Here is a 22705-nt window from a genome sequence, read left to right on the forward strand (position 1 = left end):
CCCACCCCCATTGCATGATTGCACGCTGGGCACTCCGCAATCAGTCTTCATTTATATTTCCAACCTTTTTCCTTAATGACTGCAGTGTTTGCTTAATTACTGTGATGAGCACTTTATAACCATGTCAGTCGCTTAATGACCACCGGAATAAAATGATATAATTAGGTCAGTCATGTTGATGATCCATTTTACAACCAGCAGGCTCTATTACAGTTATAGGATGGCCACTACCTACACTGTGGATTATATTGTTCAGATAATTCTCAATTTACAATCATTTGAAATTGCAATGGCACTGAAAAAAGTGATTTATTGACCGGTTTTCACACATATGACCCTTACAGCATTCCCATGGTCACATGATCAAAATGTGGGCACTTGCCATCTCGCATGATGCTGGAGTTATGGGATCACTATTTGTAATCTTTCCAGCTGGCTTCTAACAAGCAAAGTCAATGGGGGAAACGAGATTCACTTAAAGATCGCATGATTCACTTAGCAATTGCAGTGATTCATTTAACAACTGTGGCAGAGAATGTAAAATGGGGCAAAATTCACTTAATAACTGCCTTGCTTTACAATGAAAATTTTGTACTCAATTGTGTTTGTACATCAAGGACTACCTGTATTTTTACCAGGCCATTTTATGCATCACTGTAACGTTAAATGCTTGGTAACATTTAGCTTCCTTTCTAGCTGTAACATTATGATAATGGAGTTCTTACCTTTAGGAACATAGATGCAATGACTTATATTAGCAAGACAGAACATTTTGCATACCTTTTTTTAATTCTGAATAACAGACAAATCAAGATTAATCAATACAATACAATATTATAATTATTATAATAATCTCCTTTTATATAATCCATCAGTAACAAGTCCTGGATTTCAAAATATAGAATTTCTTTGTTTTTGCATTAGCAGTATTGTAGTAATTAATAACAGAACAGAATAACAAAGTTGGAACAGACCTTGGAGTTATTCTGGTCCAACAATTCCACCCCGCCCCGCTTTGCTTAGGCAGGAAACCCTACATCATTTCAGACAAATGGTTGTCCAATCTCTTTTTAAAAACTTCCAGTGTTGGAGCATTCACAACTTCTGGAGGCAAGTTGTTTCACTGATTAATTGTCCTAACTATCAGGAATTTTCTCTTTAATTCTAGGTTGCTTCTCTCCTTGATTAGTTTCCATCCACTGCTTCTTTTCCTGCCTTCAGGTGCTTTGGAGAATAGCTTGACCCCATCTTCTTTGTGGCAATCCTTGAGATATTGGAACTACTGTCATGTCACCCCTAGTTCTTCTTTTCATTAAATGAAATCCCAGCAACCGTTATTTATATGTTTTAGGCTACAGTCCTCTAATCATCTTTTGTTGCTTTTCTTTGCAATCTTTCTAGCGTTTCAACATCTTTTTACATTGCAGCGACCAAAACTGGATGCAATATTCCAAGTGCATTATAAAATGGTATTAACACTTCATGTGATCTTGATTCTATCCCTCTGTTAATGCAGCCTAGAACTGTGTTGGCTTTTTTGGCAGCTACAGCACACTGCTGGCTTATATTTAAGTAATTGCTCACATAGACTCTAGGATCCCTCTCACAGTTACTACTATTGAGTCAGGTACCACCTATACTGTACATTATGTTTGTCTTGCCTAAATGTAAAACCTTACCTTTTTTTACTGTTGAATTTCATTTTGTGTTACATAACTGTCCAAGTCTGTCAAGATTCTTCTGTATCTTAAGCCTATCTTCTGGAGTTTTGGCTATTCCTGCTAGCTTGGTGTCGTCTGCAAATTTGATGAGTTTCTCATCTATTTCCCCATCCAAAATAATTGATGAAAATGTTGAGTACTGAGCTTAAACTAGAGCCTTGGGATATCCCACTGCATACTTCCTTTCATGGAGATGCACTTCCATTGAGGATTACATATTGAGTGTAGTTGGTCAGCCAGTTATGAATCCATCTGATGGTGATGCTGTTCTAACCCACATTTTTCTATCTTATCAAGTAGTTGGTTGTGGTCTACTTTATCAAATGTTTTATTGAAGTCCAAGTAAATTATATCCACAGCAATTCTTTGGTGCACTAATTTTATCAAAGAATGCAATAAGATTTGTCTGGCATGATCTGTTTTCGACAAACAGATCGTGCCAGATGTTGGTTTTTGACTATGACTTTGTTTGGCTGTAGGTGTTTGTGGTTTGTTGCTTGATTATCTTTTCCAGAATCTTCCCAGGTATTGAGGTCAGGCTGATAGGTCTATAGTTTCCTGGATATATTATCCCCCCTCCCCCACATTTTTTTTTTCTTTTAAAGATGGGAACTGCATTAGCTCTTTTCCAGTCCTTTGGTATTTCCCTGGTGCTCCAGGATCTCTGAAAGATATAATTCAGTGGTTCTGAAATCACGTCTGCCACTTCCTTCAGAACCTTGGGATGTAATTTAGCTGGCCCTGGTGATTTGAACTCAGCTAGGGTGCTCACTTACCATTTTCTTGCCCATTTTAACTTAATAGTTAATAGTGAAAGATGCACAATTCAAATGAGATGTTGTGTTTATAAATATACACTGATTCACCTATTAATAACAAGTTGCATTTTAAACCAACATACATAATTGCAAATGGAAAGTAATCAGCATCTTTGAAACCTTAAGTGTACAATATACTTCTTTGAATTAAAATTAATTAATTAATAATTTAAAATAATTGCAAAAATTGAGAGTCATGAATCAAGACAAATATATGTGTTCCAGGATAATGTCACAAGATCCAGTCTGGGTTGGTCACCAGAGGTTTAGTCTTCTGAGCTTTCAGACTCGGGTTGGTGCATATCCTTAGACAACTTCTCTCTCACTAAACCGCTGGTCCTAGTGACCAACCCAGATTGGATCCTACAAATTTGAGACTGCCATCTGTTTCACTGCAGACTGCATAAAAGACTAGAAGACTACAATGTTCTCTGGGGAAAGATTAGTTTTAATATATATTTGTGAATTAAGAACAGGAAAATCTTGTGCTCCCAACTTTTGTATTGCCTATGTGAGCGCTCAATAGATCAGTTAACCTGAGGTATATCATTGTGTATATTCTATTGCAAACTGCTGCAGGGCAATACTCAGCTTGAAATGTTAGATCGCTGATTTACTGTGACCAACTTGGAAACATTTCCTTATATCAGAATTATTCATTTGTTTCAGAATTTCTGGCTTTTCAAGAAAAAGTCAAGACTAGCAGAGTAGCTTTTACTTACCTATTTTTGCGCTTAGCTAGTCTAGAAAAAAGAAGAATTAGGGGTGATATGATAGCAGTATTCCAGTATTTGAGGGGTTGCCAGAAATAAGAGGTCAAATTATGCTACAAAGCATCAGAGGGCAGGACAAGAAACAATGGTTGGAAACTAATCAAAGAGAGAAGCAACGTGGAATTAAGGAGAAACTTCCTAACTGAGGACAATTAACCAGTGGAACAGCTTGCCTTCAGAAATTGTGGACGCTCCATCACTGGAGGTTTTTAAAAAGAGGCTAGACAGCCACTTATCTGAAATAGTGTAGGTTCTCCTGCTTGAGCAGGGGGCAAGAGTAGAAGACCTCCAAGGTCCCTTCTATTCAACTACTGCACCAAAACCATTTTTGTGGTATCTGAAGGGTTCCGAAGAACTAAAAATCTTTTATTACTGCAATTGAAATATTCTACAGTTTATTTGTAAAGTGTATTTCTCTGATAATATAAGGATTTTAAAAGTTTAAAATATATTAATACGGTGCAGTTATGTTTACTAATATTAAATATAAATATGCAGCATAATATGTAACTAAAATGGACATGTGACAGATAACTGCATTAATATATCAGTTTTGACTTTCTATAATTACAAGCAGAAAAGTTTTCCTATTGTAATAAAATAATATGTTATTTTTGTGTGACAAACTATTATGTGTACTTTGTTTCTTGGTAGATGATGATGTACCTGCAGATATGGTTGCAGAAGAATCAGGTCCTGGTGCACAAAATAGTCCATACCAACTTCGCAGAAAAACTCTTTTACCTAAAAGAACAGCTTGTCCTGCAAAGAGCAATATGGAGGTATTTTTTTTAAAAAAAAAACTTTTTGGAATAGATAAATAACAACTGTGGGCATAATCTAGTCCAGAGAGTCTTGTGAAGGGAGCATATGTAAGAATACAAATACCAATAAAAATTTGAAGAAGATGGGTTGGGATGCTTGACTGAATCTAGTAGCTAAAAGAACTGCTTAAATGTTTTTACTTTTTTCTTCTCAGGGTGCTTCTACTTCAGCTACAGAAAACTTCGGCCATCGAGCAAAACGTGCTAGAGTATCTGGAAAATTACAGGATTTATCAGGTAATCCCTGTTGTATGTGAAAAAATAGTCTTCCATGTTTCCTTTGAATTTTTTAAATGGAAAGCAATTAGGATGTTGACTTTAGACCACTTTGTTTTAAGTAATCTGATTTTAATGTCAAACAAAATAGAAGTACGGTCTATGTATAGCAAGTAGTTCTGTTTGCCATGTAGATCAGAAAGAATTTTAACTGATAGATACAATTAATAGCACTTCTGAACTAGTGGTGGGTTGCAGGTGGTACACCCCAATACGGGCGAACCGGTGCCTGCCGGGAGCACCAGGTACCATTCCGATACAGTGCTCCGGAGGGCCCGCCTGCCCAAGCTCCTTACCTGTATTTGAGCTCTTCAGCGCTTACGCACACAGAGCCTACGGCACCTGCGCAACGCTCCGCCAAACAGCTGGAGTGTCACGGAGGCGTTGCGGAGGTAAGGACACATGCGTGCGTGCTGCGCGCATGCATGTGGGGGACGCCGGGCCCCATTGCACCATACCGGTTGCAACAGGATCCGGAACCCACCACTGTTCTGAACAATGCAATCCTATGAGTCGTTTTATAAGGAAGTAGAAAAATCTCAGCCTCTAGAGATATAGTAAAGATTACAGCACTATAACCTTGAAATGTTCCAACCTCAAAACACCTGTTTTTGAGTGTTCTGAGCATGAATTGTGTTTTCTAAAGTTATGTTCCAAGCATGAGACAACTTAAGTTGTTTTAAGAGGTGTCATTTTGAGGCTGTTGCAAGCACCCTGGTTGAGCTGATATTCCTTAGCTTGTGATTGGCCTTGCTTGTTTTCTCAAATTTATTGTATTTCCCAAATTGCAACAAAAAACAGCAGCATGTTCCCCCTATTATTGGCTTAGACAGGATGACATTATATGGGGAAAGGAAACAGTTAAACATAGCAGACAGAAGATTTTAACAATTGCATGTTGCTAGCCTAGTTTTTATGTTACTGCTGTGATTCTTCTGAGGAAGTTAAAGTTAATGTAGATTACTATTTTCATGAACGTTGCATGCTGCTTTATTTTTCAGGTTGATAATGCAAAGATGTAAGCGTACACTAATTTACTTTGCACAGAAATATTTCCAGTGCTGTTGAATAAATGACTAGCACGATGCTAGTTTGGTTGATGTGTATCTACACATTGTCTTTGTAGTAATGCTAATGTTGTTCATGCATATTATTTTATTATTATTTTTTGCTGTTCTGTTCATCTCACTATCAAAGTGCCTGTGTGCAGCTTAAGTACCAGCAAGAGTCCCATCTATCCTCCCCTCTTTTCAGTCAGTTACCAATTATACCTGGAAGTAACTACAATAGCCTGGAAGAGAAACTGGAAAAAATAAAACCCATAAATCCTGCCTACAGTAAATTGGACACGAAGATTTTTTTTTATTTTCAAAACTTTAAGCAAACCATTTAGTATAAAAGTATTAATATCAATTATTAATATAAATATTAAGAATTTAGTTGCTCTCTTTGTAACCTCTTGACTGACTGTTACAAAGAAATTTATTTGAAGAATTTTTAAAAAATCAAATTCAGTGTTGTTCACTACCTATATTGATTGCTAAGCATGGTTGTTTGTTGTAATTTACTCAAAATTTATCATCATTTTTATAGTTTATAAAGGTTGATGCATACCTATGTTTTATGCTTTCATATGCTAATGTTTTATGTTATAAGAAGCTGCTGCTTCTTATAACATCTTTTCAGTCAGTTCATGAGTATAAGAAAGATACAAGGTGTCCATGATCTTTCTTAATGAAAATAATCCAGACAATTCAATCCTGTTATTCACATTGTGTATTTTAATAGCAGCACCTGCAGAACAATATCTTCAAGAAAAATTACCTGATGAAGTGGTTCTGAAAATCTTTTCATACTTGCTGGAGCAAGATCTTTGTAGAGCAGCGTGTGTATGTAAACGCTTCAGTGAGCTAGCTAATGATCCAATTTTGTGGTAAGTGAACAGATAATTCTTAATTATTCTGAAATATGTTATCAAGCACCATAAGAAAAATGAATTCCTAGTTAGTGGTTCTTATTACTTTGAATGAAAATAGATATTTGAATTGCAAGAAATTTTGTTTGGCACATGCTTCAAATGGTCTGACTACTCTTCTTTAATGCATCCTGTCAGTCTAATTTTGCCGATCACAGATATTTTGCTATTGTTTAAATAGAAACCTATTTCTATACTCAGAGTTGTGGAAATACTGTTTAAAAAATTCAGAAAAAAAATCTGAATTCTTCATAGTCAATAGGATTTTTGCTTTTTCTAATTTTGTCTTCATCATTGTAAAATTATGTTAATAATGTTCTGATTATCTCCATATCAATATATATTGAATACTAACTGTTAAGTAAACTGCTTAAATCAAATTTTACTACTAATTACTTTAGGGACATATATCCGTGTAGCCTTTACATTTCTATTTAGCTTCCAAGCTTAAATATGATTGGCCAGATGCTGCCACCTGCTGAGATGTAAAGAGTGTAGTTTTTGAATGATGTTTTAAACAAAGATTTGTAAAATAGAAAAAAATCAGCAACAGGGAAAAAATAAAATAAAACAAGAAGCCATTAAAATAAAATTGTATAAAAATATTTAGCGGATTCTAAATATTTAAAAGGGCAGTTCATTTATCATAAAAACTTGATTTTAGCTATCACCTAAAAAAATAAACAAAAGCTCTAGCTCTAAACATTAATGAATTTGAACAGAATAAATCATGAATCAGCGCTAAAATGTGTTAGTTGTTTCACCTCTTCAGACATTGATTTAAGGACCATTTTGGGTAATATACAGTATATATTTATTTGCAGAATGCATTCTTTCATATATTAATCATCGTAATTCTATGAATAATATTCAGAATATGATTGATCATATTCTGTGTATCAATTGATACTCACTATTGATTGATACACTCAATTTAATTTTCGATTTAGAATTCCAGGTAAACCAACACATTTTGCTTTTATATAAGAATCTTTAGTAGAAAGAGATGATTAATTTGTGAAGGAAAAAAAAGAAGAGTTGATGAGCAAATATTTCTGTTCAACCAGATGCTTCTATAGACCCATAACCTTAATCCCTTGTTCATGTTTGCCCTTGTATTCAAAGTCATATCAAAAACTACTCTTAATGACTATGATTTCATATAATTTTTATCTATATAGTTTATATCTGTGTTCTCTTAAATGTATTCACAATTTTCTATTCATAATGCATTTATTCAGGAAGCGATTATACATGGAAGTATTTGAATACACACGTCCAATGATGCATCCTGAACCTGGTAAATTTTATCAAATAAATCCAGAAGAATATGAACATCCAAATCCATGGAAAGAAAGCTTTCAGCAACTTGTATGTATATGTTTTTAAAGACTTCTTATTTATGTTGCCTTTTTACAATGGTTGAAATGCTGAAGAACAGTCAACATTACTTAACATTTATTCATCTGCTTTCTTTCCCACTTTAATCAATTTATAGTTTTGAGATCTTGATTCTCTCTTACTGACATGATAGCTTTATTTCTTAAGTCTCTGCTTCAGTTCATTACATTACAATAAAATTACATTAAAATTCCTCACCTCTATGCAGATGAAATATAATTCTTAAGATGCTATTTGGTGCATTCAATATACTATCTGTTGGGCTAAACTGCAATGAAAAGAATGTCTTTTATTTTGAGAAGAATGTTCTATTAAAGGTAAAGGCAAAGGTTCCCCTTGCACATATGTGCCAGTTTTTCCCGACTCTAGAGGGCAGTGCTCATCTCCCTTTCAAAGCCGAAGAGCCAGTGCTGTCCGAAGATGTCTCTGTAGTCATATGACTGGCATGACTAAACGCTGAAAACGCTGGCTCTTTGGCTTTGAAATGGAGATGAGCACCACCCCCTAGAGTTGGGAATGACTAGCACATATGTACAAGGGGAACCTTTACCTTTTAATGTTCTATTAGGAACATATCAATAGAAAAACTGTAGAAGGAACTGATCAAAGTGTATGGGAGAATAAAGAAATAAATGTATGTCTATATTATAGTATACAGGTAGTCTTCGTTTAGTGACCACATTTGGTTCCAGACACTGTTGTTCATCAAACTAATTACCTCCATGACTTAGGACCTTATTGCAGCTTCTTTTGCTTTACAGACCTGCAAAGGTCGTAAATGCAAGGATTGGTAATCAAATTACTTTTTTATCACCATTCATAACTATGAACGGTTGCTAAATGAGGCAGTCTATAAAGAAGGATTACCTGTAATAGTAATGAAATATAACTCTAGAATTTAAGTCAAATGTGATTGAAAAAATGGGAAGCTTTAGTATTCAATACGCATACTTTCTGTTCTCATATAATTTGTGAAATCAAGAAAAGTGATACAAGTAAAGCAAATGAATAGTAATTAATATAACTAATTCAACGGGTTGAGAATTCTTAGAAAATCATTTTATTCATAGTCTATTTTATTCATAGTCTTCCTTATTTTTGCTGTCTTATAGCTGTGGCTGTGTGTATGTGTGTTTAAAGTAATGTGTGTAATGTGTAAAGCAATAATGTGTAATTGTGTGTGTGAAACAAGCAGTAACACAGCTTCGGCAATCTATAACAACAAAATGCATTCTTCATACATTATTGAGCAATTTTATAGCAAATTCCAGTAAGTTCACTGCTTTTTAAGAATGAAGTTCATGTATTTCAGACCAAGGGCACATGCCTAGTGTTGCCTGTTAAAGTTGGAAGCACCTTAATAAAATTCTAATTAGGTCTATTTCCTAACTCCCACCAAATTCTTTTTATATTTGTTCTTGAACAAACAAGCCTAAAATTGGACCTATCTACTGATAACAATTATGTATTGAAATGACATGAATTATTTCCAGGAGTTTTGCAATGAAGTATGTGTTATTAACTCTCTCTTTCTCTGGTGTAGCTCAAAAAGTACAGTTTACCATAATTTAACATTTTTTTCCTCAAATTTTAGTATAAAGGAGCCCATGTAAAGCCAGGATTTGCTGAACATTTCTATAGCAACCCAGCAAGATACAAAGGAAGAGAAAACATGCTGGTACATTTTAAAATCACCCTAATTGATTGCTAGTATACTTTTTCAATATCTATTTATCTCTAAACAGTTCCTTTGTCTTATTTTAGTATTATGACACCATTGAAGATGCATTAGGTGGTGTACAAGAAGCTCACTTCGATGGACTTATCTTTGTTCACTCGGGCATATACACAGATGAATGGATATACATTGAATCACCTATAACAATGATTGGTGCAGGTACATCTTAATATCACTTGCTTTAATTGGCTATTGTATTTAATTTTCATAAATAGAGCCCTGGCTTTATGGTCATGTGAGAAATACCAAGACAATAAACTACAAAACAAATAAGTTATTTTTACTACACCAAGTTCCAACAGCACTCTTTATTTCATTTCATATTGTTTTGTTTTTCTTTCTGAAGAAACATTAAAAACTTGAACAAGCTCCCCCATTCTTCTCTTTCCCAATAAAGTCCACCCTCATCAGATTTCTTTCTTAGAAAGAGACCAGCATTTAAGTTGTTTACCTCCTTACTTTTAATCCAGTATTTCAAATAAACCTTACTTATTTTGCAATAGATAATTTCTCTTTTTGATAATTGTTTTATTATTCTTCCCTTTTACTCCTGAGCTAAAGTAGAAATGATTATATATTTTGCACTTTTGGCTCCTATATACTTGATACTGAATTTTTTTTGTTGCTAAAGCCTTTCTCCTAACCCTTTATTAAGGATCAGCTTAATAAACTTGAGTTTCCTTAAGAGTGATGTTATTATAAATTTCCTAATTGTGTTAGGTTTTTTTACTTTTGTATTCTGCAATGGAAAGGCTATGCCAGTGATGGCTAAACTTTTTTGGATCACGTACCAAAAGCGGGGGGAACCCAAGGGGGGTCCTGCGTGGGCATGCCCACACCCATAATGCTATGTGTACGACCCCAGCACGCATGCACACGCAACCAGCACTCTCCCCCCCAATTTTGGCAAGCTTTTTTCACCCTCCCTAGGCTCCAGAGGCTTTCTAGGAGCCTAGGGAGGGCGAAAAGCGGACCTACAAGCAACCTGGAAGTTCGGGAACGGTGACTTCTGGTTTGTATGTAGGACTGCTTTTCACCTTCCAGAGGCTTCCCTGAAGGCTCTGGAGGGCAAAAAACGGTCTTAAAAGAAGGCTGAAGTCAGCTGGAGTTGACAGGGCAATGCCTTGTGTGCCCTAACAAATGGCTTCATGTGGCACACATGCCATAGGTTGGCCATCACGGCTCTATACTATAATGGAAGCGTCCATACAGTGTTTTGCTCCATTGTTTTTCTCCATTGGCTACAATTTCATTGTCAATAAATTTTCCTTTTGTCTTTAAATATGTTACTTAGTTTAAAGATGCTAGTTTTGCACATTAACATAGAATTGTCTTGCAACAAATCATGAGTGGTTCATGTGGTTCCCATCTTCAAAAAAAAAATAGATCCAGGAAACTACAGACCTATCAGCCTGACCTCAATACCACGAAAGATTCTGGAAAAGATAATCAAGCAATGAATTAGCGAACCCCTAAAAGCAAACAAAGTAATAGCCAAAAGCCAACATGGGTTTGTCAAAAACAGATCATGCCAGACTAATCTTATTGCATTCTTTGACAAAGTGACAAAATTAGTGGACCAGAGGAATGCCGTCGATATAGTTTACTTGGACTTTAGTAAGGCATTTGATAAGGTAGACCATAACCTACTACTAGATAAAATAGAAGAATGTGGGTTGGACAGCATCACCACCAATAGCAATAGCAGTAGACTTATATACCGCTTCATAGGCCTTTCAGGTCTCTCTAAGCGGTTTACAGAGAGTCAGCATATTGCCCCCAACAATCTGGGTCCTCATTTTACCCACCTCGGAAGGATGGAAGGCTGAGTCAACCTTGAGCCGGTGAGATTTGAACCGCTGACCTGCTGATCTAGCAGTAGCCTGCAGTGCTGCATTTAACCACTGCGCCACCTTGGCTCTTTATACACCAGATGGATTCGTAACTGACTGACCAACCGCACTCAATGGAACTGCATCTATATGGAGGGAAGTATGTAGTGGAGTACCCCAAGTCTCTGTTTTAGGCCCAGTACTCTTCAACATCTTCATCAATGATTTAGACGAGGGAATAAATGGGGAAGTCATCAAATTTGCAGATGACACCAAGCTGGCAGGAATAGCCAACACTCCAGAAGATAGGCTTAAGATACAGAAGGATCTTGACAAACTTGAACATTGGGCACTATCTAATAAAATGAAATTCAATGATGAAAAGAGTAAGGTTCTACATCTAGGCAAGAAAAACGAAATGCACAGGTACAGTATAGGTGGTACCTTGCTCAATAGTAGTAACTGTGAGAGGGATCTTGGAGTTCTAGTGGACAACCATTTAAATATGAGCCAGCAATGTGCAGCAGCTGCCAAAAAAGCCAACACAGTTCTAGGCTACATAAACACAGGCATAGAATCAAGATCACGTGAAGTGTTAATACACTTTATAATGCCTTGGTAAGGCCACACTTGGAATACTGCATTCAGGTTTGGTCACCACGATGTAGAAAGGATGTGGAGAGACTAGAAAGAGTGCAGAGAAGAGCAACAAAGATGATTAGGGGACTGGAAACTAAAACATACAAAGAACGGTTGCAGGAAGTGGATATGTCTAGTTTAATGAAAAGAAGGACTAGGGGAGATATGATAGCAGTTTTCTGATATCTCAGGGGTTGCCACAAAGAAGAGGGAGTCAAACTATTCTCCAAGGCACCTGAGGGTAGAACAAGAAGCAATGGGTGGAAACTAATCAAGGAGAGAAGGAACTTAGAACTGAGGAGAAATTTCCTGACAGTTAAAACCATCAATGGAACAGCTTGCCTCCAGAAGTTGTGAATGCCCCAACACTGGAAGTCTTTAAGAAGATGTTGGATAGTAATTTGTCTGGAATGGTATCGGGTTTCCTGCCTAGGCAGGGGATTGGACTAGAAGACCTCCAAGGTCCTTTCCAACTCTGCTATTGTATTGTATGAGTAGGTTTTGGCCACTACTTATTTTACATCTTTTTTCTGATAATTTGTTCCCCCCACCCCCCAACAGATAGGACACAAAAAGAAATTAGAAGTAATTTAAGATCCTAAGCAAGTCAGGGTTTTGATAAAATGTAGTGGCATATAAAAAAATAAGCAATAGTTTCCTTTTGGGACATGCTACCATTGTTCTAAACAGAAAACAAATTACATTATGATGTAGTATTAAATGCCAAAAATAGAGGAGTGCAGTGGCTCACATGGGTTGTGAGGCTGGGTTGACTAATAGCAATAGTGGGGTGAGCTCTCATCATTCACTCAAGTTCCTACTAACCTCACAGTTTGAAAACAAGTTATCACAAGTATATAGATAAGTACCACTTCAGTGGGTGCATTAATGGGGACATGAAAGAAATACCTAATCGGACGTCCCCCAGGCAACAGTGATGTCACTGGCTAATCCTTTCAACCCAGAAGTGCTTTAGACACAAACATGACATGCCAAAAAGAAAAAGACAACTTGCCAAGATTGAGGCATTAAGAGACTAAGGTATCGTGATTGGTTGTGCAGTCAGCCAGACGTTTAGACTGGATTTGGAATTTTATCTATCAAGTCCTTCCCAAGGACCTGGATAGACATATGTTGTTACTTAATAATATTAAAGCTGTCTTTTGCAATTGACTGATATAACTACAATGTTAGTTAAACTTCAACTCTTCAGTCATTCATTTGCAATTGAAATCAACTTATGCCCAAGCTAACTATTGTATGAAGGGCCTAAACTTATCCCAGTATCACAGCACTTGCAGAAGTCAAATTGTTTAGTTAAGTGTGTGTTGGTTGGAGATAGGAAGATATAACCTTTTTCATAACACAATTTACCATTCAAAATTTATGAAATCTGCTTTCCTCTTTTCTGAAGGAGAGAGAGGGATGGTTATATCTCTTCCCCAAATAGCTTATAATAACTCAGATGATATTTGTAGGTAGGAAAACACCATGGGAGAAAGAATAATAATTTCCAAGTGCTAATTTTCTAATCTAATACCAATGTAATGTAGTGATTAAGGAGCAGGAAAATTAGGGTTCTAGATGCTGACCCTCAGTCCAAAATGTGTGATGGGATTAAAATCACGGGAGGAAGTATAATATAAAACACCTTGAACTTCTGCTTCAAAAAAACAAATAAATATAAATCTAATGAATAAATAAACATGCATTTATATGCATATTCCAGTCTTGTAATCAAATACATTAGGAGCCAGCAAAAGTATATTATCATCTGCTTGGCCTTCTCCAAATCAAAATCTTCTGGTATACCCTGAATTACTTCCGTGGATGTTAATGGATCTTCTGGGTTGTATTCCATTTTTCATGAATTGATCATTGCACACACAAGAAAATATTTGCTGCAAAAGAAAGAGAATGCCTTTAGAGGAACATTATTTGATTAAAGATACTGTTTCCATGACACTCTTCTGTTTGTTACATGTTCATATCAGTTTGCTTACAATTCCTTCTCTACTGTCTACTGGGTAAGTGGTAGTAGTAGGATGAACAGTGGTCACACCTCTATAGCAGAGCAAAGGAAAAGGAATGGAGCCACTTGCCCTCAATAGGCAAGTGAAAGGATCAGCCACGCTCAATGTGTAGTCTTCAATGGAACTATATCTACATGGAGGGAGGTATGCAATGGGGTACTGTATCTTAAATCTATCTTCTGGAGTGTTGCCTGTGTCTGCCAGCTTGGTGTTGTCTGCAAATTTGATGAGTTCGCCATTTATCCCCTCATCCAGATAATTGATAAAGTTGTTGAAGAGTACTGCGCCTAAAACAGAGCTTTAGGGTATCCCACTGCATACTTCCCTTCATGTAGATGCAGTTCCAATGAGTCCAAGTAAATTATATCTACAGCATTCCTCTGGTGCACTAATTTTGCCCCTTTGTCAAAAAATGCAATAAGATTTGTCTGGCATGATCTGTTTTTGACAAAATTGGCACTGCTGAGATTAAAATTAAAATGACTAATTATAACTTTGTGCTCCTTCTGATGGCTTTTCAAATAGATATTCATTTGATTAAACATAGTGCAGATGTAAGTAGTACTATAACTTATTTTGGTTTTAAGAATTCTACAAAAATATATAACAGCCTGAACTGTTTAATACTTTACAATCACTCCTGTGTTCTGCCTTGAATGAGATTATGTTGTGAAGTCAATACTGGCTCATGGCAACTCTATGAATAGTTGTTCTCAACCCTCTCTACAGTTAGGTGACTAATCATTATTAGAGTAGCAACCATCACTGTTGTTGTTATATTAATCCATTGCATTGCTGGTTTTCTTTTGTCTGTATATTTTCTTAAATCTTGCCGAGCACAAAGATTTTCTCTTTGCTTGCCATGTCCACGGCTTGAAAGTCATTGTTTGTCATTTGAGCTTTGATTAATGGTATAGTTCTTTCTATTAAAACTAAAATTATTGTCTGATTTAATCTGAGGAAAAACAATTTTTTAATTTCTGTAAAATAAAGTTACTGGGCTGAATGTAGACTAAAAACAATTCAAATTGTCATCTGAACTGTTCAATATAAAGTTTGATTTTGAAAAAAATATATGATGTCAAGTCTTGTGATACTACTTTTTAAAGGAACTAGAAACTATGGTTTGTAATTTTCATCTTGTAATTTATTTTAAAAAATTATATTTTTTGTAAAGCTCCTGGGAAAGTAGCAGATAAAGTCATTATTGAAAACACAAGAGATTCAACCTTTGTCTTCATGGAGGGATCAGAGGATGCTTATGTTGGTTACATGACAATCAGGGTAAGAAGAAACATGGGCAAATATGTGCCTTGAACCTATTCCTCTGAAAGAAATGAATAGCTAATAAAGGGATTTATTTTATGTTATTTCAGTTTAACCCTGATGACAAATCTGCACAACATCACAATGCTCACCATTGCTTAGAGATTACAGTCAACTGCAGTCCAATAATAGATCATTGTATTATTCGAAGTACTTGTACAGGTATGCAATTTCCTTGTAAAACAAAAAGTAGAAAATATTTGTAGATAATTTCTGAACTGTGTTTATATGTGTAATGGAACCTTGCTTTCCTAGGTGATGAAATTTCATGTGTTAATATGAACTTTCCACCTAATGACAGTCTTTGGATTCTTGGAGCTTTACTTTTTTAAATGTTTGTTCACTTGTTCCCAGGTATCCCTAACTGATAATTTATGGTAGGGGTGTGCAAAAGTTCCATTCTGGGGAATACTTGAAAGTGTTATGCTTCTTACAGCTCATCCCAATCCAGCTCTTCTAGGAGTGGTCTGGCAGACTTCCAGAACAGGAGGTGGTTTGTTGTATTCCTACTCCACAGAGCTCAAAGCAGAATATCTTATATATCCTTAATTAAGAATTATATAAATTGCTATACTGCTCTTTGTCTTCTATAAGATGTAATTTATTTAGCTTAGTATTGTATTTTGAAAGCCAAGATTACATAATTGGCAAAAATTATCCAATTGCAAAAATGAACTGGTGGTATTTGTTTCACATATACTATGAAAGACAAACACATATCTCATTTTTTATATGTACAAACTTCATTTTCAGTTGGTTCTGCAGTTTGTGTTAGTGGCCAAGGGGCTTGTCCCACTATCAAGCATTGTAACATAAGTGACTGTGAAAATGTTGGACTCTACATCACAGATCATGCACAGGTAATACTTCTTCCATTTTTCTTTTTTGCTATCTCTTTTTTATTGTTTCTTAACTATTATAACTCATTCTAAAGTCATTCTTTTCTAACCTTTTAGGGGATATATGAGGATAATGAGATTTCTAATAATGCATTAGCTGGGATTTGGGTTAAAAACCACGGAAACCCTATTATAAGACGAAATCACATTCATCACGGGCGAGATGTTGGTGTTTTTACATTTGATCATGGCATGGTAATGTATATTTCTCTATGTGCATAAATACACAAGCAATATAGACAAGTGTATTTTGCGAACAGATTTTTATGTGTATGTATGTCTCTTGGGAAGAAGCTTTGTGAACATTCAAGATGTATTTGTTAGTTCATTAGTCTCCATTACCAAAGTAATGAAATCTCTTGCATCTATAGAACAAGTATATAGTATGGTTAGCAGGAAAAATTTAAATCAAGAACCTTGGGAGGCAATTACCTTCATGATGTCCTTACATTCCATAACTCTTACTCTCCGTGTATTTAAGAGACATAATCAATTACTACTTTAAAACATTAACTCTTCTAAAGCTATTTTCAATCCTTCAATGATTGTTCAGAATTGTTTCTGTGTAGGTACTTATATATTAGTATGGCAGATTTTCTATTGTATCAACTTAAAAATATAACTACAAATTCCCTTTCCTCCCCCCTCCCCTTCCAAGCATGATTACAAAGGCACTGTTGTTTTATAGTCCATCAAGACATAAAGTGCGAACTGCAAGCAGTGGAAAGCTTGAAATGAATGAGTTTTTTCTCTTTATTTTTTTATTTGGATATCAAGTGCAATTGGGACGATGTTTGCATAAATCACTTATCACAATATCTTAGTTTTACTATTTTTACAATTGCACCTTGACCTAACTGGGAAACTATCATATATTACTTATGTAATGAATTGAAATTGTCCACAGTTCCAATTCAGAAATATTTAGTATTTTGAGGGGTGTGGCATTATATGAATTTCTGCTTCTTGGTGGTGCTGCAACAACACGACACTTTATGTGTTAAAAGTTGCCAATATTCCTGTTAGTTTAGCACTAGTTGGAACTGTTTCTTGGTTGCCAGTATAAGTAGTTACTTTTAAATGTGCTTCCATGTTGATTGTTTCATTTCAGACATTGGACATTATTGCCAAGAACCTGACTTGAGTTCTCATATTTCTTATATAAATTATATTTATTACATTCCCTGAGTGCCAGAAACAATATTTATTTACTAACCTTATGTCACTGCAAAGCTTTGATGCTGCTTCTTGCAAAATATTATTGCTAGACAGAATGTCTGACTTCAGAAAAAGAGCAGCAGACTGTGACAAGTCATGTGATTTTAATTCAAAGACAATGTAAAATCCTTTTGTTCAAAATTAATAATCAAGGGGCTACATTGACACTTTCCTATAAAATAAAATCTGATAAAAGTCAGTTTATTAAAATCATATTTCATTTCAGAACTAAAGGAAGTTTGGATGTTATAATTTAAAATTTTGTTTCAAAATACTTTGTTCTCTATTTGAATGGATTTCCTGCATTTCAAAAATTTATTGTTCAAAAATACTAGCATCCCCCAAAGATCTTTTGAAACAAGTTCAGGTATACGCAGGCTAAGAATAGAAATATTTTAAAAAAAATATTGTGCACTATTGAGCTTTTCTTATCCTTTAGAGATCACAAGTCTTGCGGATAACATGGGAACTTCTCTGGGAGAGTCAGAAAACGTTGGTCTTTTGTTTCAGAAGTTAAACTTAATAATGCATCTACATTAATCTTAATATTTAAAAATTAAAATAGCACACCAAAAAAATCTTCAATGTATTGTGGAATTCAATCAGCAGAATTGAGAGAGAAGTTTGAAATGTTGCAAAAACAGGATTAGAAACTGCATGTAGTTTGTAAGCCAAGGTTATATATATATTTTGTTATATGAACCTTTCTTGAGAAAATAATCTAGGGTTGGTTATATTGAATTAAATATAATAGCTACATAGAAGACTCTTTTTTTCAACTGAAAAAAGGGGCTTAATATATTCTGCTATTATTAAGGGTCCAACAGATGGTGTGAAAGAATATGAAAACATTTTTCTTAATATTATTTTCATGCCATAGTAATAAATAATAGCCAGATTAGCATAGTGGTTAAAGCACCAGGCCATATAAACGGAGAAAGTGAATTCTAGGCTTGCCTTCGGCACAAAGCCAGCTGGGACAATCCCTCTCTCCGGGACCTAGAAAGAAGACAAAAGCAAGCCACTTCTCAAAATGTTGCCTAAAAAAGTGGAGGGTCTAAAAAGTACCATAAATAAATAAATAGTTTTAATAGTATTACATATTCTTGTGTACAGACGTGTTTCATTACAACCATTAAGTAGGTAGCCAGAAGATAATTTCTTTCTATTATTTCTCCTTGCCTCCCAACATTCTCTCTCCCCTTTCTCTTCTTCTCCCCTGGTCTTATGTTTAGGGTTATTTTGAAAGTTGCAACATACATAGAAATAGAATAGCTGGTTTTGAAGTGAAAGCATATGCAAATCCTACTGTAGTTCGTTGTGAAATCCACCATGGGCAAACTGGAGGAATCTATGTTCATGAAAAAGGAAGAGGACAATTTATAGAAAATAAAATCTATGCAAACAATTTTGCTGGTGTATGGATTACTTCAAATAGCGATCCAACCATAAGGTACTATCTTTATTTTAACTTACAGAGTTTTACCCTAGGAAGTATTGCAAAATGTTTTCTGTATATTATTTTAGTTATTTGGGAATCATCTACTCTTTAAATTAGCATTTGAAGCAGGACCCAGAAGTTGTCTGGATGTGAAACCGTGTATAAACTATTCTAAGCTCTCCAGATGAAGAGCACATTATACCTGCAATTATAACATTTGAAAAATAAATTTAGATAAGAGACGGGTAATCTTTTATTGTATAGAAGACTATATTGCATTATGTAGTTTATTGAGGAATGTGTGATATACAGAACTGAAGCAACTATTGGTGGGTCCAGGGCTAAAAATGTTTGACTTTTTTTCTTCAATGATATCCTGTTCTCTTGCTTTCTCTGTCCCTCTTTTCCCTAAGCAGCAGACTGCAAAAAGCAGAAAGATGGTTTGAACTAGAAGTTTGGAGATATCTTGGGGGAGAGGCAGAGGAGGGAGAGATCAGGTTGAAGCATTTGGAATTAATGTGATGACCCTATTTAAAAAAGTTGATACCTGACAATGTTATTTTCTGGTTTTAAACCTTTAGGGGCAATGCAATTTTTAATGGAAATCAAGGTGGAGTCTACATATTTGGTGATGGAAGAGGTCTTATTGAAGGAAATGACATTTATGGTAAACAAATATTTGCTCAGTTGCATTTAATATTCTTTATGTCCTACATGCCAAATTTACTTACACTTTTCTAATTCCGACAGGGAATGCATTAGCAGGAATACAAATTCGGACTAACAGCTGTCCTATTGTTCGGCACAATAAGATTCACGATGGCCAACATGGTGGTATATATGTGGTAAGCATAGTTTTGGAGTAAACATTGGAAGATCCATTATTTAGCTTTATTTACAATATTAATTTTGTAGATAATTGAGAAAATCATAGCATGAACTCCAGGAACTATAGGAGTTCTAAAATGCATGAAAAGGATGGATGAGTTTGCTGTCAACATGTGCTCCTCCTTTGCTCCAGTCTGCATACAAATCTTGTGCTGCTGACAAAGTGAGCTGTAGTTAGATTTAACAGTAGATGGAAAATACCATATTCAGGAAGCAGTGATGCAAAACATCTCATGGATGTCATACTCGTGTTGTCACGGCAGCATCATGTTACATATCAGGACTTTTCTCCCCTTCGTTAAATCGAGCATGAGCGTGGCCAGCACCTGATGCATTCAGCCCATGGGCAAGGAGCTTGACACTCCTGATCTATCTGGTTTTTATGTACTCGACTTCCAGTGACTCTGGGCAGTTGAGACAGCAGAATAGTACTATTCTCAGAAAGCTGGTTGGTTGGAGGAATGGGCAAAATATTTCATGTATGAGAGCATGTAGTTTTACCTGATTGTGACCACCAGACCAAAATTGTGCTTAATTTAAGCAGTGGTGATTTAGTGTGTGGAAAATTAGTAAGGAAGCAGCAAGGTGAGGTGAAAGAGAGGAAGCATCTGACAAACTTGAGAGAGATGGGTTAGTGGCATTTGAGAACAAAGTTAAGGGAAAAAGGGCTATGAAGATTAGTAGGTTGCCTGCCTGGCCACACAAAGAAGTGGTGGAATGAGAGAAGAGGTGCACCAGTCTTGCTTTACCTGCCACACAGAATTACTCTGGATTTTTGCTTCAGGCAAATGCTGGCACCCAAAATGCTTGATTTTGGTTTGGTTAGACCATGGTCTATCTTGCTCTCCAAATGTTTGCTTCAGGTTTGAACAAAACATATTCATTTTGTAGATAACAACAACAACCCCCCCCCCCCCCCAAATTTGTTTGTACTCAGAACAGAAAAAACCCTTAGAAGGAATTGACCAAATTGATTGCAGGTTGCATTTGATTTGCATACTTCTGTTTTCTTTCAGCATGAAAAAGGCCAAGGTGTGATTGAAGAAAATGAAGTTTACAGTAATACCTTGGCTGGAGTCTGGGTTACAACAGGAAGCACTCCAGTTTTAAGAAGAAATAGAATACATAGTGGTAAACAGGTATGTTGCTTACGATTGTGTAAGTTACAGCAATACTAGTTTCAAATGTTTTACTATTTTTATGTTTATGCTTCAGGTTGGTGTCTATTTCTATGACAATGGGCATGGGGTATTAGAAGACAATGATATCTATAACCATATGTACTCAGGAGTTCAAATCAGGTAAAATATACTTTTATGTACTTCCTTAAAAGAGGCTTAGTATGTATTGTTTTCATTCAGTGACTTCCTTCTCCTTTAAAATGATCCACACATGGGATTGTGTCAGTCTGTGTTTGTATGTCTTATTGCTTTCTTCTTCTGTTTAATGAGAGAGATTTTTCAAATGGTAATTCAACTACAAACAGGGAAGGACAGGTGTCATTCATTAAATGTAATTGAGACTTAGGACTTAAGTGGTTGACTTTGAATGATTAACTTATTTGTAGCTATATGAATAGGCTATCATGAAACATGCTCTACCTTGTCAGCACACTGTGGCTTTTTTCAGAATTTTTCTTTCTTCAAGTTTAGCACATTGGGGGTCTGTCAGAGATACATTTGATACCATGAAGAATTTCACTGAAAGTGATAATTCCTTAAATGTGGGGTGGGATGAGTGCTGTAGTTATAAGACTTTATTACCACTGGGAAAACAGACCATATTTTGGAAGCAAAAACATAACGACATAGGAGGCTCAGATAAAACACATTCAATCTAGCCATATCTAAGTCCTATTAAAATAGTGAAATTTATCACACTGTTTAGGAATTCTGCTTGTAGTCAGATGATAGGTATTCAAAGCTGAGCCAGAGAGGAGGTGGTTATGTTCTTTAATGCTTTCATTTTCTTTTCAGTCTTTACTTCAAAATAAGATTGTTTTATCTGGAAGCATCCCCTTTGCTTACTTTACTAAATGAGATTAGCTTGACTAATAATATTTGCATGAGAAGGAATTGATTTATTGTGTGGTACCATGATATCCACTATCAACCACATATAGGATAAATCTGCCAGTCAATTGAATAGCTTCAACCTAGCCCACTGCTTGTGCTTTTGTCCCAATGTCTTGCCCAAATGAGTCAAAGGCTGTTTGGAAGGATTATTGGAAGTGGAATGAGACAACTTGGCACAGCCAACTTGCTGCAGCCAACTCACCAAGGGACAATTTGCCATGGCCAATTCACTGCGGACAATTTAACAATTATTTAAAATAATTTTTAAATTATTTTAATTTTTGTGTTTCACATTTCATTTTGTCCCTCCTTTTGCATCCTTTCTTTAATATTTCTATTTCACCATTTCTTCAATATAAGTTTAACTCTTGTCCCACAGCAAGTTGTCCTGCAGCAAATTGGCCATGGCAAGTTGGCCGTGGTGTGTTGTCTGCAGCGAATTGTTATAGATCCTCTTGAAAAGAGGAATTTTTTCCCCCTCTCTGCAACAATCCTTCCTCAAGATAGCTACTTCCCCACAGCTCTTGGCAATGATTTGGAACAGGGCCATTGAAGGAAGCAAAATGAAGCAACTCTTGGGCTGAAAAGAGTGCATTACCTTGTTCTCTGTGACATAAAATCATTTAAAGATAGAACACGGGGGAAAAGTCTCCATAGTGAAAGTGCAAGCAAAAGAAAGCAATATGCACAATTCAAGTTTAAATATGCTAAATAATGCTATGAAGTAAGTAGTATGTATGCATATGCTGTTTGCCCTAAATAAATAAATTCCCTGTCTGGCTGAATTCATTTTCTTTAGAGACCAGTCTCAGAGTATGGAAGATTTGG

General features: G+C 35.6%; 1 protein-coding gene across 2 annotated transcripts in view; it reads left to right on the forward strand.

The window, feature by feature from the left end:
• The window catches only part of FBXO11 (F-box protein 11), a 72731-nt gene that overhangs the window by 44529 nt on the left and 5497 nt on the right, over positions 1-22705 (forward strand). Inside the window, exons 2-16 of one of the 2 annotated variants that reach the window (XM_014057006.2) lie at positions 3967-4094; positions 4292-4373; positions 6204-6345; positions 7629-7758; positions 9383-9466; positions 9553-9685; positions 15208-15314; positions 15407-15518; positions 16110-16216; positions 16313-16450; positions 18709-18926; positions 19496-19581; positions 19665-19759; positions 20819-20941; positions 21018-21103. In XM_014057006.2, the coding sequence (XP_013912481.2) occupies positions 3967-4094; positions 4292-4373; positions 6204-6345; positions 7629-7758; positions 9383-9466; positions 9553-9685; positions 15208-15314; positions 15407-15518; positions 16110-16216; positions 16313-16450; positions 18709-18926; positions 19496-19581; positions 19665-19759; positions 20819-20941; positions 21018-21103 (1771 nt within the window). Of the gene's footprint in view, positions 1-3966; positions 4095-4291; positions 4374-6200; positions 6346-7628; positions 7759-9382; positions 9467-9552; positions 9686-15207; positions 15315-15406; positions 15519-16109; positions 16217-16312; positions 16451-18708; positions 18927-19495; positions 19582-19664; positions 19760-20818; positions 20942-21017; positions 21104-22705 lie in introns of both variants that reach the window. The other variant, XM_014057005.2, reaches the window with a different exon arrangement.

This window comes from Thamnophis sirtalis, unplaced genomic scaffold (genome assembly GCF_051295495.1).
Source record: "Thamnophis sirtalis isolate CommonGarterSnake01/CBP01778 unplaced genomic scaffold, rThaSir2_p1.2 scaffold_6, whole genome shotgun sequence".
NCBI lineage: Eukaryota > Metazoa > Chordata > Lepidosauria > Squamata > Natricidae > Thamnophis > Thamnophis sirtalis.